We start from the raw sequence: 18,604 nt of genomic DNA on the forward strand, positions 1-18,604 counted from the left end.
GGTGGCAGTGACAGGGGGGGATTGACGGGTGATTGACAGGTGATTGACAGGTGATTGACAGGTGATCAGGGGGGATAGATGCATACAGTACACAGGGGGGGAGGGTCTGGGGGGGTCTGGGGAGAATCTGAGGGGTGGGGGGGGGGTGATCAGGAGGGAGCAGGGGGCAGTTTAGGGACTAAAAAAAAAATAGCGTTGACAGATAGTGACAGGGAGTGATTGATGGGTGATTAGGGGGGTGATTGTGTGCAAACGGTGGTCTGGGGGGTGGGCAGGGGGGGGTCTGAGGGGTACTGTGGGCGATCAGGGGGCAGGGGGGGGCAGATCAGTGTGTTTGGGTGCAGACTAGGGTGGCTGCAGCCTGCCCTGGTGGTCCCTCGGACACTGGGACCACCAGGGCAGGAGGCAGCCTGTATAATACACTTTGTAAACATTACAAAGCGTATTATACGCTTCCTATCCGGCGATAATCGGGTTAACAACCCGCCGGCGCTTCCGATTGGCCGGCGGGTTGACGTCGCGGGTGGGCGGAGCCTATTGCCGGCGGATGCGCACGCATCCCAGCGCGCGATCCCCGGCCAGAGAGTGCCCCAGGACCTGACGCCAATCTGCGTTACGTGGTCCTGGGGCTGCCACTTTGCCGCCGCCAATATGAAGTAGGCGGTCGGCAAGTGGTTAAATAAACGCGTATGCTTTTTATATGCGTTTTTGGGGTGCGTTTTATGCAAATCACTAGGATGACAACAGGAAACGGAAATACATCATAAATAAGGTTTTTTTAGCCCAAAAACGCATAGAAAACGCATCAAAAATGCATCAAAACACATACCATTGCGTTTCCATTGACTTTCAGTATGTACATTTTTGATGAGTTTTTAAAAATTACGCAACAAAACCTGCGTTTTGAAAAACGCAATGCGGCAAAAAGCATATGCATTTTTTTATGTTTTTTTAGCGGCCCATAGACTTTCATTAGAGGCAAACAACGCAGCGTTTTCTGCAACACATGCGTTTCTGCCATGTGTTCTCCTAGCCTTAACAAACACAGACAAACACAGAACACTTATATCGCGCTTTTCTCCTGGCGGACTCAAAGCGCCAAGGAGTATCAACTAATCAAAATGCTTGCATAATTGCTAAGTTACACGTGCATAATCATCGTAGCGCGCTGTAAACTTAGAAAGTATATTTGCAGCGCGTGCTGTGCATTTGTCAAGCGCGCTGTGAATACCCGACATGCGCAATGGAGTTATACCGCATTATCTCACTACCGAACGTACGTACGTACGCATGTTATGTAATAGGCGCGTTATGAAATAACACGCGCGTTATGAAATAGCACTGTGTGTTATGAAATAGCACTGTTTAGTGAATCAACCCCCATATTCTGTAATATGTGAGATATGCTTTTAGGCTTTCTTTTTAGCCTAGTCCCCACTAGGCAAGGGCAAAGTTGGTTTAAATCTAGTTTTGCATTCCATTCCTTGGACATCATGGTGGCATAGTGGAAAGCACTCTCATCTTGCAGCACTGGGTCCATAGTTAAAATCTGGGTGGGGACCCTATATGCATGGAGTTTGTATGCTTGTCCTGTCTTTGTGTGAGGTGTGGATTTCCTCTGGGTTACAGGTTTTACAGGTTAAATGGTGTCCCAGAGCATTATGGGAGAGCAGGTGTGATTTCTGCTGCCTTCAGAACACACAGTAAACAAACAAAAATTAAAAAACTTTATTCATTAAGTTACATTCAGTAAAGTTCCTCTTTACATACTCTCTCTAGCCAAAGGATAACTTGCCATTGTGAATCAATCTAGAAATAAGTAAAGAGATATGCTGGGCATACACGGCGTCCGACGTGTCCGATCACCGCAGGGATCGATTCCATGCTTGATACCCGCGGGCGGACAATAGCGGCGAATCAAGTGTAAGATAAGAAGTGCCGGCGGGGACGAGCGGGAATCCATCCAGGCGCACTTGCGGATGAGCGGGGATGCGGCGGGAGTTTATCCGGTGGCTAATCGAGCCGCCGGATCGACTCGTGTATGCTTAGCAATAGGCTATTTGAAATATAACTGGAAAGACAAAAGGATGCCTGAAAGAGGCAATGTATCCAAACAGGAGGTGTGAAGAATTAGTTGGATTGTGTTTTCAGTAGCAGAAATACCTGCTATAAACAGGAGGAAAGCAGTATTCAAAGATGAATCACCAAAACTGATAACTAGATGGAAACTTCTAACTGGCACATCCTGGAGTTCTCTCTTGAAGGAAACCTGAAGTAAGAGGAGTACTGATGGCATTATTGCTGCCTGCCATTTGTGCTGGTTCTCAGACTTTGATGTGTCCTTATCATTGGCTCAGAATGATTCTGCAGGTCAGGTGTCCTGACCCCCTGAGGATTTTTACTAGTTGCATGCTTGTTTAAGCCATGTGAGCCCCCCCCCCCCCCTCCTCCCTCAAGCTGCCATCAAATCAGTATACTGCCCTCTTTTAACGAAATGAAAGATAGTAGAATTTGCTCTACTCCGAGTTGACCTGTCACAACCATTATGGTGCCTCAGATAGATATTAGGAGGCCCTGCCATGCAAAACGTCCAGTCTTATAGACTATCATGCCATAATAACTCATGCAATAGTATCAGATATTGTATCAATACATAAAGGGAATAAAATAAATGAAAAATCATACTAGCAGTGTATAATCATACCTCTTGGTAATTTTGATGTAAGGCATCAAGAACTTTAAGCAAGACATCCACTTCACGCTCTTCCTCTCCCTCAGCATCCCTTCGAAATCCATGCCAAATTTTGGTGAAGGAGCCTTTTCCTTGGCTTTCCCGCTGCAGGAGAAATAATTTGCATAAATATCTGCCTCCTACTGCAGTAAGCACCCTACCCTATAGGTCTGATTTATGACAGCGTGAAGATGGGATGAGTGAGTGAGATTTGGAAGTTTTGTCTCCAGTGAATCGCTGTGGGGTTGCTTTCTACCAGAACGAGTGCGGGCAAAACTTGTGGTATCAGCAGGTACATTTCACCGGAAACCACAGAATGGATGTTTGCTGAGTAAATAATTTGCTCCCAGGATGCACAGCAAGCAAGCGTGGACTGGCCTGGGGAGAATGGAGGAGTCTTCCCCTCGGGCCGCCTCCTCATCAAACAATCAGGGCCGGGCATGGTTACGCTATGGCGGAGTAGGACGCTTCGAACTGAGCTCCCGGCGAGAAAGCTATAGATCCCTGACCTGCTGATCCACCCTTCACCCCATTGAGCTCTAAAGTATGCCAAAGGAGCCCCGTGTGACGAGGAGTGCACTGAAGAAACAAAAAAACCCATACCCGAAACCTATGCTGTCCAAGATAGCGCCGACTTCCCCAGAGAATCAGCGAGACGCCACTGGTGAGAATGCCCTGCCGAATACACGCCAGCCTGCTAGCCCTGGTTACTCTCCACAACCTTCTCAAGGTGAGCCTGGGTCGGGGACACAGGGGAAGAGAGGCAGCCCCCAAGGGACCAAGCCACGCGGAGTCTCAGGGCCCAAACAGGCTGTAGAGGCAAATGGGGTAGCGGACTTCCGAGAGCAAATTAAACTCCTACCAACTAAAGATGACCTGGAGGCATTTGCTACCAGGATAGCAGAAATCTTTCAGGAGGGAATTAGATGATCTTCATAAAGATATTTCAGCGATTGGAGGGAGAGTAATGGCCCTTGAGGATAAACACGACGGAGCTAATGATAAGATGGCGACCGTACTAGAGAGGGTATCAGAACAAGACAAGCAGATATATACACTTATCGCTCAGCTTGATGACTATGAGAACAGATCACGGAGGCAAAACATCAGAATTCGTGGACGGCCTGAGGCCATGGGAACCGAGGACCTGCGGGCTACGGCAATTGAGATTTTTAACATCATACTAAAACGTCCCGCTCAGTCGCCTATTGATATAGAAAGCATCCACCGTGGACTAGGCCCACGCAGCCCAGACATCAACAGGCCACAAAATGTTATATGTCGCTTACTTAGATTCCCTGATGTTGAACAGATCCTTCGTGCAATGAGGGATAGAGACGATCTTGACATTGATGGGGCACGTATCTCTTTATATCCGGACCTCTCTAGACGAACATTGATGCAGAGAAAAGCAGTGAAACCCCTGCTAACAGCAATTAAACAGGCCAGGGGGATATATTACGCGCTAAAGATGCCTTGGCCAAATTCACAGAAGACATAGGGATCCCTTCAACTGACTTTGAAGATTGGCGCATGAATACAGAGTCGCCCCTGCTGCCTCAAAGAGATCACTGGCAGACGGTGGACTCCTAACTAATCTTGAGGCATCACCTACAAGAATCGATGCAAGGCTTACATTGCTTTAATACTTCAATGTTTTTTCTTATTGTACATGGGGGAGATGGAAATTTTACTTACACTTACACTTGATATAAAGAATAAGTGATCGAGCATGATGCCTCCTGGAACTTTGAGGAATGGGAGGACATGTTAAGTGGTTTAAGATTATCCTAAAATGTGTCCTCACCAGCTATATGTGGGCAATGTACCAGGGGGAGGCAGCCCTGACATCGTGAATTTTTGAACAGGGCGGGGGATCTGGAGTGAGGATCAGTACTTGACTGGAGCCGTTGCGTACTTCAGATCCTCTGAACGGTTGCTTGAATAATACTCTATACTATTGACGCAAATATTTGCAATAGATGCCCGTTTGATATAATATGGAGGGTTTGGTGATCTATGGTGGAGAGCTACAGGGGTTAGAAGGTCGTAAGCGTGTGATGACAATGGTTAGTGATTAACCCAGAGTCGCTGCATGTCTCGAACCTCCCATCTGACTATCTGTATTATCTCCCATGGGACTTTGCAATGAATTTGCTTTGCAGCGGAACTTTTGGCGAGGGGTGGGAAGGTGTCGCATGTCTCTGGGGACCCGGAGCGCGTGTTGGCAAAGAACAGCGATTTAGCAGAATCTGACACGTGCTCCGGATCCTCTATATACTTATACTTATGTTGATGTTGAGTCTCTTTGACTTGCTGCAGAATGTTCATGGGTTTTAGTGGGACGCCGGGAAGTGTGGAGAGTCGGCTTGTGCCCGGGGATGTAGGGCATGCGGTAGCGAGGAACAGCGATTAAGCCTTAGCAGCTGCACGCACTGGGTCCCCTTCATGAGTACTTATTGGGCTCTGACACTCCCCACGTTACTGGGGTTATATGTCACAACCGTCTCCCTGTCGGCATATGCAGAGCGGGGGTGCGCGTGTTACACTTGCCAGTATGCTCATTGATTCATCTCCCGGCCAGTCGCAGGCTCCTTGTTATGACGCCCTCTAGTGGAGCCTATGCATCACTGGAGGGCATCATAACAAGGAGCCTGCGACTGGCCGGGAGATGAATCAATGAGCATACCGGCAAGTGTAATGCGTGCACCCACGCTTTGCATATCCCGACAAGGAGACAAGGGACAGCAGGCAACATTAAAGGTATGGCTGCTGCAGCAGGCAGCATGTACCGGGGATAATAATTATCGGCTAAACACTGCACATGGCGATTACGGCAGGGGGCGGGACTCACACGGCCACACTATGTTCAAAGCACATTGCGGTACAGGATGGGGAACACAACATACTATGTATATCCCTACAGGTACACTGGGACAGAAAGGCAACTTTAAAGGTATGGCTGCCGTAGCAGGCAGCACAATTGGCAGCTAGCAGGAGGACAGGGTTGAGGGGGAGAGAGCAACACCCGTGCTCCCAACACAATCAGTGTCAGAATGGTGCAGACTGCATCCACCAATCTGTTTGAATCCACCTGTGAAGGATCCCTCCCATCTGCCAGCAATGATAAGCTATGCATGTTACAGTAGCCAAGTAGTTTACATATATAGTGACCTGGAGTCAAGCACAGTATGCTTTATATGATGATGATTTGCTGAGTATATACATATGCATGAGGGGTGGGCTCTGTACTTGCCATGGATATTTAAATTTGCATTTCACAATGGAGTAATGTTTGTTTGCACGTGTTCTGAAAAACTGGCAGTTTTCACTGTATATGCCCCTTCTACTCTCTCCAAGTCAACTGACTTCTTCAAGCAATGCTTTGTTCTATGCCATAAGGCCACTGCATTTTCTACCCCAGGCTTATACACGAGTCAATAATTTTTCCCAGGTTTTTTTAGGTAAAAGTTGGGGGGTCGGCTTATACTCGGGTCGGCTTATATACGAGTATATGCATAAACTGAAAATGAAAAGTCAAAATAACCATACACAGGTCATACTTACCTCCTATATAGTCTACTACTCAATCTCTTTCTCCTCTCCTGCGTCCAATTTTTCCACTGTGATCAATTAAATTCTCCGTCCTCCATTTTAAAAATGGCCATTACCCCCTAACAGCTTCCTGGTCACCAAACTGTTCAACTGTAATATCACACACTTGAGCCATAGGGAAACATGGACATTGCCTTGCACATCCAGTTGTAACTGACAGCTGCTGATATATAACTGACAGCAACTGGTATATTTCAGTTCTGACAAAATATTGTAGTTCTGCGCCTGCGCAGTACGATGCTGATGACGTCGGCCTGACCACGTGACCCGCGCCGTGGAGCGCAGAAGAGGCCAACCAGGAAGCCGACCTCGCCAGATTGGCTTCTTCAGCGTGGGACAACGGGAGGCACCGGAGCTCCGGTGAGGGCACAGGACGGCTGCCAGGGGCTGGAGGTAGCCCATGGTAAGTGGATTTTTTTTTCAGGTCCTTGGATGTTTCCTTTAAGTACATACAAGTGGTAAAACTGCAGTGAGCAGGCAGTGCACGGCAATTTTACCCAAACTTATGCTAGTTTTGTGGTGCACACTGTTCAATTAGCAAAACCCGCATTACCTAGATAAGTTAGGCTATGCTAATTAGGCAACATGCACTACATAACTGCCGGAAGTGCTGGTAAAATTGCTATTCAGGGCTTTGCACATGGCAATTTTACTGGTGCATGCATCATTTGTGACTCACTGTCTTTGTTCATACTTACAAATGTGATGTCTTTACGATGAATTTTATGAAAGGTCATTGGTGGAATATTCCGCCTTTGTCTCACAGGTGACATAGTATTCTGAAGACAGCAGGCACGCATTATCAGAAGATTGGACTTTTCTGGAAACAAAGGACATTAAGAAACTGTAATGATGATCCATTTCCCAAGAGGACTATAGGAGGTGCCATTGGTGGCTTTCTTCTAAAAATGCCTGGCTATTATGCTGATCCTTCGCCTATCTTGCGTTCTGTATCACTGACACAGAAGAAGTCGGCAGATTAGGTGTCCTGAATCTACTTTGACTCCACTTCCTGTCCTCCAAGTTTGTGACCCAGAACTGACTAAAGCCAATACAGGCCAGTTTAAATACCAATTCAGAGTTACTTAGCACCTTACACAAAACTATGTACCTGTAGTGATTAACCAAGAACACCCATACACAAATTATTCCTAAATAATTTAAAGATTATTGTAAAGATCCAGACCAATAGAAGGCAAATAACAATGCCTTTGTTCTTATTGATTAAGATAAGCAGAGTTGCCATTTTCTCCTTGTATGGAATCTTGAAAAAAGACAAGCAACTTTCATGTAAAAGTGGTCTTCACATTCACAAAAATTACTGCAACAAGTTATGACTCACCAAGAAAATCTTTCAGATGCATAATAATCTTCATTAAAGAGACACTGAAGCGAAAAAAATATATGATATAATGAATTGGTTGTGTACTATGAATAATTACTAGAAGATTAGCAGCAAAGAAATATATTCTCATATTTTTATTTTCAGGTATATAGTGTTTTTTCTAACATTGCATCATTCTCTAATATGTGCAGATTACACAACACTCAGCATTCAAAATGATTCTTTCAGAGCAGTCTGTGAACTAATGACCTCTCCTCTGGCAGAGGAAAAGTAAAAAATTAACTAACAGTTGAGATAATAAAAGTCAGAAAACAGCCCTATCCACGACTTTGAAAGTCGTAGAGCTTAATGGCTTTTTTGTATAGAGACAACAACTGGAGTTTCTTAAAGAGAACCCGAGGTGTGTTTACAGAATGTTATCTGCATACAGAGGCTGGATCTGCCTACACAACCCAGCCTCTGTTGCTATCCCAAACCCCACTAAGGTCCCCCTGCACTCTGCAATCCCTCATAAATCACAGCCGTGCTGTGAGGCTGTGTTTACATCTGTAGTGTCAGTCTCAGCTGCTCCCCCGCCTACTGCATAGCTCCGGTCCCTGCCCCCGTCCCTTCCCTCCAATGAGCAGGGAGGGAAGGGATGCAGGCGGGGACTGGAGTTCTGCAGGAGGCGGAGAGAGCAGCAGACTGACACTATAGAGATAAACACAGCCAGCTCTGACAAGCTGTTTGTCATCAGCGTGGCTGTGATTTATGAGGGATTGCAGATTGTAGGGGGACCTTAGGGGGGTTTGGGATAGCAACAGAGGCTGGGCTGTATAGGCAGATCCAGCCTCTGTATGCAGATAATATTCTTCAAACCCACCTCGGGTTCTCTTTAACCTTCCTGGCGGTAACCCCGAACATAGTTCGGGGTAAGCCGCGCAGGAGGTTTTCTCAGGCCCTGCTGGGCCGATCTGCGTAATTTTTTTTGCTGAACGCAGCTAGCACTCTGCTAGCTGCATCAGCACACCGATCGCCGCGCTGCTGCAGAGCCCCCCGCCTAGACCCCTGCGCTGCCTGGCCTATCAGCGCCAGGCAGCGCTAAGGGGTGGATCGGGTCTCCCTTAGACGTCACGACGTCCATGACATCGGTGACGTCATCCCGCCCCGTCGCCATGGCGTCGGGGGAAGCCCTCCAGGAAATCCCGTTCTTTGAACGGGATTTCCTGATCGCCTATCGCCGGAGGCGATCGGAGGGGCTGGGGGATGCCGCTGAGCAGCGGCTATCATGTAGTGAGCCCTAGGCTCGCTACATGATTTAAAAAAAAAATCAAAAAAATGGCAGCGATGCCCCCTGGCGGTTTTTAATAGACCGACAGGAGGGTTAAATCTTCCTGTACTGGAAACAATTAGACTGATGTATCTGATCTTAATGTTTTTTTTCTTAGCTGTACTAAACATACAAATCATAATATCATAATTTTTTTTTCGCTTCAGTGTCTATTTAACAGGGATGTGGTTCCCAGCCTGAGTAAAAGCTTCACCTCAAGGATGCCCATATGCATCCTCAAGTAATGTTTTGCTTAATTCTCATGAACTGGTCTGGATAAATAAGGAAACACTCTGGACAAAAGCAAACACTCAGAATGACACAACGCCTGCCTGTGTACTTAGAGTACTGCCTGGACCTGGAAACTGCCACTTAGTCATCCTTTGTTTTTATATGGTTGCTCTTAATCTGGAGGCCTGATATATTTTGGGCATGGGGCACACCTGCAGACCTTTTTTTATAGCAACTTAATGATAATAAATCTTTGTTAATTGCATGTTATTGCCACTTTCTGCAGATTACACAACTCAGATCCAGTGTCTTATTAAATTATTCAACAAAGGTAGTTTGTATATTTCTTTGTTGGCAGAATTCCTTTAAGTTTAAGTAAACATAGTGAAAACATGTTGGTATAATCACCTCTGGCCCTAGGAGGACAGCAACTTATAAGGCATGTGGAGACACTCCCCAGGCGTAAACTGTGCTGTTGGTAATATTCCAGGAGACTTCTCAGACTAGAGAAATGTCGTGGGACTCCGGCCAAAGAGAATGTGTCATTTTTGCACTGAATACAACATCCTTGGTAGTCCTTGCCCAATGGAGTCTGTGGAAATGATGGAAGCACAGAAAGAAGACACCAATTTATAAAAACAAAATGTCATGTAAAGAACCATAAATAATTAGGCTCCAAATAGACAAAAAACTTTCAAAGCTGGTCTCTCTCCTAAAAAGTATTCTGATGACTTGTTTCTTCCATCTTGTATGACAGATAACAAAAACAGATGAAGAGGATGTGTGTAACAAAAATGGGCCTGACACTTTTGTTAACATCGATCTTTAGGAACTGATAGCAGTTTGGGTTCTTAGAAAACTGGGCAGACTTTTCAGTCGGGTACAGACTCTACAGAAGAGACGGTCTGCACCTAAATAGGGGAGGCGCTGTTGTGCTGGGGGAGAAGATGGTTAGAAGGTTGGAGAAGAATTTTAAACTGTGACGTAGGGGGAGGATGGAGGGTTTAGAGGGTTTATGGGATCTAGCCAGAGTAGACAGACAATGGAAACCTGGGATTATAGGGGTTGGAGAGGGAAGTATAGGTAGGCTCAAAGAGTAAGGAGGTTGATAAACATAAATAGGTGATTAAACCTTCTACTGCTTCAGCAAGTGCTACAAAAAAGTAAAGAGTGGTGTTAATAACATTAAATGTATGCTATCCAATGATATACTGAGCAAACATATACAGTAAATGAAAAACTTTAGATTTTACTCCCAATAAAAATTCCAGACCCCAAAAAACAGCCAGTATAAATAACACCATTTTGGACATAATTAAGTGTAAAATCAGTGTCTATTTAAGTGCCTAAAGCAGGAAAGAACTGCATCTGCATTAAAGAATACAGCAGAAGGTAATCAAACTTGCAAACCTGGAAGCTGAAACACCAGTAGCTAGTGACACAAGGTCAAGTCCCAAAATGTTTTACAAATGCATAACTTGAAAAAGGAAGAAGGCTGGGAATATAGGACACTAAGGGCTCTTTCACATTAGCCAACGCGTGCAGGAGCCGTTCTTCTGCACGCGTTGAAGCCTGCGGCTGTCGTCGGGAATCTGGGGTGCGACGCTGAGTAACGGTGGTAGTATTAATTAACCCAACGGGAAAATGCTGATTCCCGACGAGAAACAGCTCCCGGGTGCGTCGTACCGCAACGCATCGAAAATGCAGTGTCGGGTGTGAAAAGTAAAATGAAAGTCTATGGACTTTCCTTTTACCTTGGTTAACGCAAAGTATAGACTTAAAACGCTGAAAAAGGGCTCTGGTGTGAAAGAGCCCTTAAAAGATCAGTCAGGGAACTTAATTGTGGAAGACCAAATTAAAGCTGAAACTTTCAATGCGTGCTTTGCTTTTGTCTTTACCAAGGTAAAGCCCTTGTCTCATAATACAGCTCTGGATGGTTCCCAATCTACTTCATTCAGCATGAATTGCTTAATGCATAAAGGTGTGTAAACATGCTTGGATAAAATCACGCAAAACAAAAGTTTTCCTGCTTAAAACAGAAGGTATTTGTGATAATTCAGGTTGGAGTGAGCATATGATGTCTCCCACAATGCATCACTGCTTTAAGAAGGCAAACATTTGTTTTGCCTAATATTTTAGTAAGAGGGCTTTTTGGACCTTTGTAGCCCCTTACACATTCCTAGGAGTTCTGGTTCACCATGAGCTTGCTGGGTAGTCTGTAACCTTGGATAAAATCAAGTTAGATAAGGCACCTGGCACAGATGGCATACACTCTGTAACAAAATGTTGAGCCTTATTTCTTCTATCCTATAAGTTCCTATAGCTGTTCTAATGTGCTCTGTCTTACTGCAGCCTTTCCTAGTTGCACAGTGGCTGTGTTATCTATGTTATATGATCTAATCTTCTTTCTTCTGTCGGGTCTGTCGGGCTCAGGCAATCAGGCTGGAATGTGCTGTGCTGCTTGTGATTGGATAGAAGCTATACACACCCTCTCCAGGCCCCCTGCACACTCTGTATGACTCACACACTGAGCTACTCTCAGCCTATTGCTTGCTATGTCTATTGTTTGTAAACACTGCATAAAAATGGCAATTACAAGCCAGGATTGCAGCAGGGAGTGGCAGAAACAGCACAGAGGGGCCCAGGAGAACATAAGGAATAGAATAGTATGCTTCTTATTGTAAGAATTTTACAGTACAGATTCTCTTTAAGTTCAGTTATCTATAGGTCACTTTATTGTATTCTCTCTGATTCTCTTTCTAGCTGCTCAGTTCCTTATGACTGGTGGAGAGATGATGTTTTTACTTATTCAAGAAGGGGAAAAGATCAAAATCAGGAAACTATAGACCTGTAAGCTTAACATTAGTTGTGTGTAAGCTGTATGAAGGTGTTCTAACAAACGTTATAGCATAGAATAGTATAATTTCAGCTCATCAGCATGGGTTTACTAAAGACAGGTCTTGGCTGAGCGAGCCTTAGTGGCTGCAGCTTAAACATTTTAAGTCCGTCAGGAGAAAAGCGCAATGTAAATGTTATTTGTCTTGTCTCACCAACATGCAACATGCTTTAATGAAGTGGTGAATGCACATTTACTCTACATCTTGGGAAAGCTGTAGATGTAGTGAAGTTGGGAATTTTCAAAGGTTTTGATACTGTTCCCCACAATAGCCTGGTGCAGAAGCTGAGAATACAGGGACTAGGAGAAAATGTATGTACAGTATGTCAATAGAGAACTAGTTAAGGGACAGAAGACAAAGAGGGGTGGGATCCAGAGAATTTATTGACTGCTACCTGGAGCCAGGAAGGTATTTGCTAAACGTTAATTTGCCAAGCCTTGATTTTTTTTTCCTTCCCCTGGATCAACTAGAAAATGTGAGGGTGCGGGACAGAAATGTACCTAGTTTTTCCTTATTTATTTATTTTCTGTTGGTTGAACTTGGAGGTCGAATGTCTTTTTTTCAACCAAACTATGTAACTATGATAACAGCATGTAACTAACAAGCTCACTCCTCAGCCAGTCACAAGATAGTAGTGCTATATGTAATTTTTTAACACCATAATTTTACTGAAACTGCAGTGGTCACAAAACTCATGCTTGGTTCTCTGACTGTTAACTTCTGGGACTGTAGCTGAGGTGCACATTAACCACCCTGGCGTTCTATTGAGATCGCCAGGGCGGCTGCGGGAGGGTTTTTTTTAAATTAAAAAAAAAACTATTTCATGCAGCTAACTGAAAGTTGGCTGCATGAAAGCCCACTAGAGGGCACTCCGTATGCGTTCTTCTGATCGCCTCCGGCAATCAGAAGTAACAAGGAAGGCTGCAATGAGCAGCCTTCCTTGTTTGGCTTTCCTCGCGGAGTGACGTCATGGACGTCAGCCGACGTCCTGACGTCAGCCACCTCCGATCCAGCCCTTAGCGCTGGCTGGAACTATTTGTTCCGGCTGCGCAGGGCTCGGGCGGCTGGGGGGACCCTCTTTTGCCGCTGCACGCGGTGGATCGCCGCGCTGCGGCGGCGATCAGGTAGCACACGCGGCTGGCAAAGTGCCGGCTGCGTGTGCTGCTTTTTATTTTATCAAAATCGGCCCAGCAGGGCCTGAGCGGCACCCTCTGGCGGTAATGGACGAGCTGAGCTCGTCCATACCGCTAAGGTGGTTAATGGCACGTGGCCTCTTTGCACTACATGTTGAAAAAGCTGTGCTGCCCAGGCTGCTATAGTTCAGTACTGACCAACACACACTGTGTAAAGATGGCTGCAGCAGACCTCAGCAGTCACATGAAAACTGCAGCTGTAGTAAAATGATATTTAAAGTGTAACTGTCAGGCATAAAATCAAAAATCAATTATTTATTTTAATCTGGTAAACAAGTAATAAGGATGCTAACCAGGCAATCTAAAAGTTTAATATCACTCTTACTTTTCTTCTCCATAAAACATAATTCTTCAGTTTCCCTGGCTCTTATTTGGTACATAGGTCACACAAAGGAAGTTGCAGGGCATGCTGAGTTTATTTTTTATTTCTTCTTAATTTCCCTCAGACATAACTAATGCAGCCTGATTGGCTGGAGTTTCTTTCCCTCCCACACCTCTGTTCCTCTCTGATTGGCCATTATGTCTCATGCTGAGAAGCTGAGAAAAGCAGCTTGTGAAATGAAATCCGATCCATACAAATAAACCACCTCTGCAGAGTTAAACAATAATGATTTGTGACATCTGAAGAATGGGAGGAGGGCAGGCAATGATACACAGACAGAGTAAGGGAGGAAATGATGTCAGGATTGGCTTCAAGATAGACACATTAAAAAAAATGTTTACTATAGAAAAATCACTAAAATCAAAATGTGGAAAGTACAATACATATGTTATGTAAATATAGCAAGTATTTATCTACATATATATTAGGTTTTTTTTAGTAGTTTGATAGTATGGTATGTATGATAGTATGAGATAGTATGGCTGACAGCTCCTCTTTAAACAGATGTATTATTTATAATATTATTATTTTTTATCATTTAGCATGGTGGGCTTGCTATATATGAGATAACATGAATTACTGGAGATCTATTTTACATCCTAGCATAATGCATGGTCACTCTGATTTGATGTAGACTGTAATGTCTATACAGGCTTTCTGGGGGAAGCAGTAGATTTGGGCGCATGAGACAAGTGGACAAAAAGGGCGCCCCATTCACTTTCATTATAAATATCGTTTAATGGGCGCTGAACGGGGAAAATAAGGCGCCGGAGATTTTTAAGGATTTATAACGGCGCCCGGAGATTTTTAAGGATTTATAACTATGTTTGTGATGATTTAAGTTTACAAAATGAGCCCGTGACGAATAACGTTTATGAAGATAATAAATCACTATTTCTAAAACATTTCTAACACATTATTATCCACCCAAAAAAATAATTTACATTTTTTTTCTTTACATTCTTTATTTATTCATGTCTGTAAAACATTATTATCCATAGGGGGTTTTAGGTTTAGGCACCAACAGGGGGGTCTTAGGTTTAGGCACCTACAGGGGGGTCTTAGGTTTAGGCACTAACAGGGGGGTCTTAGGTTTAGGCACCAACAGGGGGGTCTTAGGGTTAGGCACCTACAGGGGGGTCTTAGGGTTAGGCACCTACAGGGGGGTCTTAGGTTTAGGCACTAACAGGGGGGTCTTAGGTTTAGGCACCAACAGGGGGGTCTTAGGGTTAGGCACCAACAGGGGGGTCTTAGGGTTAGGCACCAACAGGGGGGTCTTAGGTTTAGGCACCAACAGGGGGTCTAGGGGTTAGGGATAGGTACAGGGAGGGTTTTTAATAAACGAAAATATAAGTTTCACTTTACAAACAGGGAAGATTAACGTTTTAAGAATTGCCGATCTCATACACATTATTTAGTGATTTATACATTTTTAAATCACTATTTATAAACGAAATTCTACACAATAATTTCTATAAACGATATTTCCATTTATCGTTTATACCACGCGCCCTTTTTTCCCGACGCCCTTTTCGTACGTACGCCTTTCTGGGTACCATATTGTTTGCGTCCAATAAGCAACTTCCAAGTCAAATTCTTTGTAACTGCACATTTATTTGGAAAAATAAAAATGATTCCAAATCTGATGCTGAAAAATTATTTAAAAAATTTCAGTAAATAGTAACACACAACTGCATGAGTAAAAGGGGAAAGAAACAGAATTGTACCTCCAAACACACAGTCAGCAGGAACTTGTCATAATCCTGAGGAGAGCAACGCAGGACATAGCTGCCTCCCACACTGCCATTTGCCTTCAGTTTGCTGATTGCAAATTCTGATCTGTAATACAGCCATAGAGCACTGGTCAATAAGAGGAACTTACATTATTACTTAATCCTTAGCACAAGAAGCACAATGGCTAACACTCTTGTCTAGCAGCATCCTAATCTTAGATTCACATCACAGTCAGGACACTACCTGCACAGAGCTGGTATGTTCTCCATGTTGTCTGTGGATTTCCTCTGGGCACTCCAGTTTCCTCTCTCAATCAGAAAACATTTATATTCCCTCCCACCCCTTCCATCCTTGTCCTTAGACTATGGTAAGGATAAGAATGTGAGTGCTTCTGAGGAACAGTTAATGACATGAAAGTTTTGATGAAGTCTGTAAAATACTGCAGAAAATGTCATCGTTCTATATGTATGAATCCGCAGTGATAACCATAAGAATTCATAAGAACAGCTCTAGCTACTGTAGATGGAATGCATACTACAAAATAAAATACCAGACTGTGAATCATTTACTAAACTAAAATTGTTATGTTTTATTCATATAGCAACAACATCCTCTATAGCGCTGTACAGAGTATAAAACAGGCAATAGAGGGACCATAGATATAATGTATGAGTAGTTTAGCACACAGTACAATTAGAACATCCAGTTACTCAATACAAAATACATACAGTGCCTTGCAAAAGCTTTGTACCTATTTTGTGACATTCCAACCGGTAATTTTAATGCTTCTCAATCTTATTTTTTATGTGATTGGTGTGCACAAAATAGTCTAAGTTGGTGAAGTGAAATTTAAAAAAAATGTATAAAAATGAATTAAATATTAAATTAAATAAAATAAGAAACTGAAAATTGACATGTGCATATGTATGCTTTCCATAGGACCATAATAAGCCATACACTCCATAGAGCTGGGATTTATCGAAGAGTGGCCACAAAAAACCTTTGCTTAGCATTAAAAATAAGAAGGCACTGACAACTACCCTAATGTTTGAATGTAGATGCTCTGGTCAGATGAGACTAAAATTGAACTCTTTGGCCACCAAGCAAAATGCTATGTCTGGCGCAAACCCAACACAGCCCATTACCCCAAGAACTCCATTGCTACAGAGAAACATAGTGGTGGCAGCATCATGTTATCGAGGTGCTTTTTAGCAGCAGGGACTGGGAAACTGGACTGAGTCAAGTGAACGATGGGTGTTGCTAAATACAGGGATATTCCTGAGCAAAATCTGTGTCAGTCTGCCACGGATTTGAGACTGGGATAGAGGCTCACCTTCCAGCAGGACAATGACCCAAACTATACGGCTACACAACACTTGAGTGGTTTAATAGGAAACATTTAAATGTGTTGGAATGGCCTAGTCAAAGTCCAGACCTTAATCCAATAGAGAATCTTTGATTAGAGTTGAGGATGTTCACAAGCAAAAACAATCTAACATCAAGGGGCTGGAGCAGTTTTGCCTTGAAGAATGGGCAAAAATCCAAGTGGCAAGATGTGGCAAGCTCATAGAATCTATCCAAAGCGGCTTGGGGGGAGGGGGGATTGAATAGTTATGAACGCAGAAGTTTTTATTTTAGTTGTTTGCTTCACAATACACCAAATAATACATCTATAAAGTTGCAAGCATGTTCTGTCAATGAAATGGTGCAAAATCTCAAACAATTCATTTTAATTCCAGGCTGTGAGGCAACAAATCATGAAAAATGCCAAGGGGGCGAATACTTTTGCAAGGCACTGTACTGTACATAGTTTGTGAGCAGTTAAAAACATCAGCAATACTGATACGTGTTAATTTAATAGATGAAGTAAAACAGAAATAGGAAACATGGGGATGAGGAACCTGCACTTGCCAGCTCACAATCTAGGGAATAGTGGGGTGAGGACACTTGGAGGAAGTATAGGGGCTAAGGGATGAGCAAGTGAGCCTCAACTTCTAACTAGGACAAAATTATAAACTTGTCTGAAAAAGCATTTCAAGGGTGCTTTTAAAGGTTTCCAAGCTCGGAGCATGATGGACTAGGTGTGGGAGAGCGTTCAAAAGGAGAGCTGAACTCATGACAAATCCAGGGTGCGATAGTGAGAGTAGAGGAACAGGCTGGTGGACAGGACAGTTTCATGGGTGAAATGAAGTGAAGGTTCTTGGTTGGATGACATCTGGATTTTAATGAAGAAATGTATGGCAGTGAATGCTTATGAAGAGTTTTACATAACAGGGTTAGGGGTTTGAACTGGATCATTTGAGTAATTGGTAGCCAATAGAGGGAATGGCAGAGAAAGGCAACATCAGAGGAGCAGAAGGAGACCTGAATGAGATGAGCAGCATATTTCAGTAGGGGTTGGATAAGTGCAACTATAAAGACATAGAGCTCCTGTGTATAATTTTGCTTCGAAAAAGCCATTGTGAAGTGTAAAACTGAAAACCATACATGTTGTTACATGCATACAGTATGTGTTCATAAAAGAATGACTCACGTAATAGGTCCATGGCACTGATTTTCTATATTCCACTGCAATCTTGGAGGAACCACTTCCTCACAGAAATAATGGTTAGGATCTATAGTAATTCGATAATATCCATCAATCAGAGATACAAAAGACAAGGCTTCCTTCAAGAGTGGAAATTGTGCTCCCTTGGACAAAGAACAAAATAAATAATATATTGGAAAATATGTTAATGAGAAAATCTGCATAATCCATTAAATAAAACAGTCAAATATAAAAAAAATAATTTTGAATATCACTAATAATATTCTCATCTGTTCCTATAAAGACGGCATGTCAAAAAATCTTGTGCTTAGTAAGTATGTAGTGAAAGCCCAGAGTTTTTGACTTAGGTTTCACTTTTTTCAGGATGCTTCTTACTTATTGTGGGTGATGAACGAGAGGGGTTTAAGGGCCATATCCTATTCAGTGTGATAAGTAGCTCACAGCGTGTAAGCTGCTTATCATCTGGATATCGCACGAGGATTACTGGCAATTCCGATTTCTGGCTTCACTCGTGCAATCGTCAAGCATTACGAAAATTACTCAGGCAAATAGTAGATATTTGCATGAGCATTGCTCCTTTGTCCTGGTCAATGGGAAGCAAGGTTTTTGTGCTGTATTG

General features: G+C 43.5%; 1 protein-coding gene across 1 annotated transcript in view; it reads right to left on the minus strand.

Annotated features, from left to right (window-relative positions):
• The window catches only part of JAK3 (Janus kinase 3), a 161,378-nt gene that overhangs the window by 68,898 nt on the left and 73,876 nt on the right, over positions 1-18,604 (minus strand). Inside the window, exons 8-12 of the mRNA XM_068234112.1 lie at positions 17,971-18,128; positions 15,431-15,542; positions 9,640-9,823; positions 7,045-7,166; positions 2,705-2,836 (exon numbers count right to left, since the gene is read on the minus strand). Coding sequence (XP_068090213.1) covers positions 2,705-2,836; positions 7,045-7,166; positions 9,640-9,823; positions 15,431-15,542; positions 17,971-18,128 — 708 coding nt within the window. The remainder of the gene's footprint in view (positions 1-2,704; positions 2,837-7,044; positions 7,167-9,639; positions 9,824-15,430; positions 15,543-17,970; positions 18,129-18,604) is intronic.

The sequence above is a fragment of the Hyperolius riggenbachi genome, chromosome 1 (assembly GCF_040937935.1).
Source record: "Hyperolius riggenbachi isolate aHypRig1 chromosome 1, aHypRig1.pri, whole genome shotgun sequence".
Lineage (NCBI taxonomy): Eukaryota > Metazoa > Chordata > Amphibia > Anura > Hyperoliidae > Hyperolius > Hyperolius riggenbachi.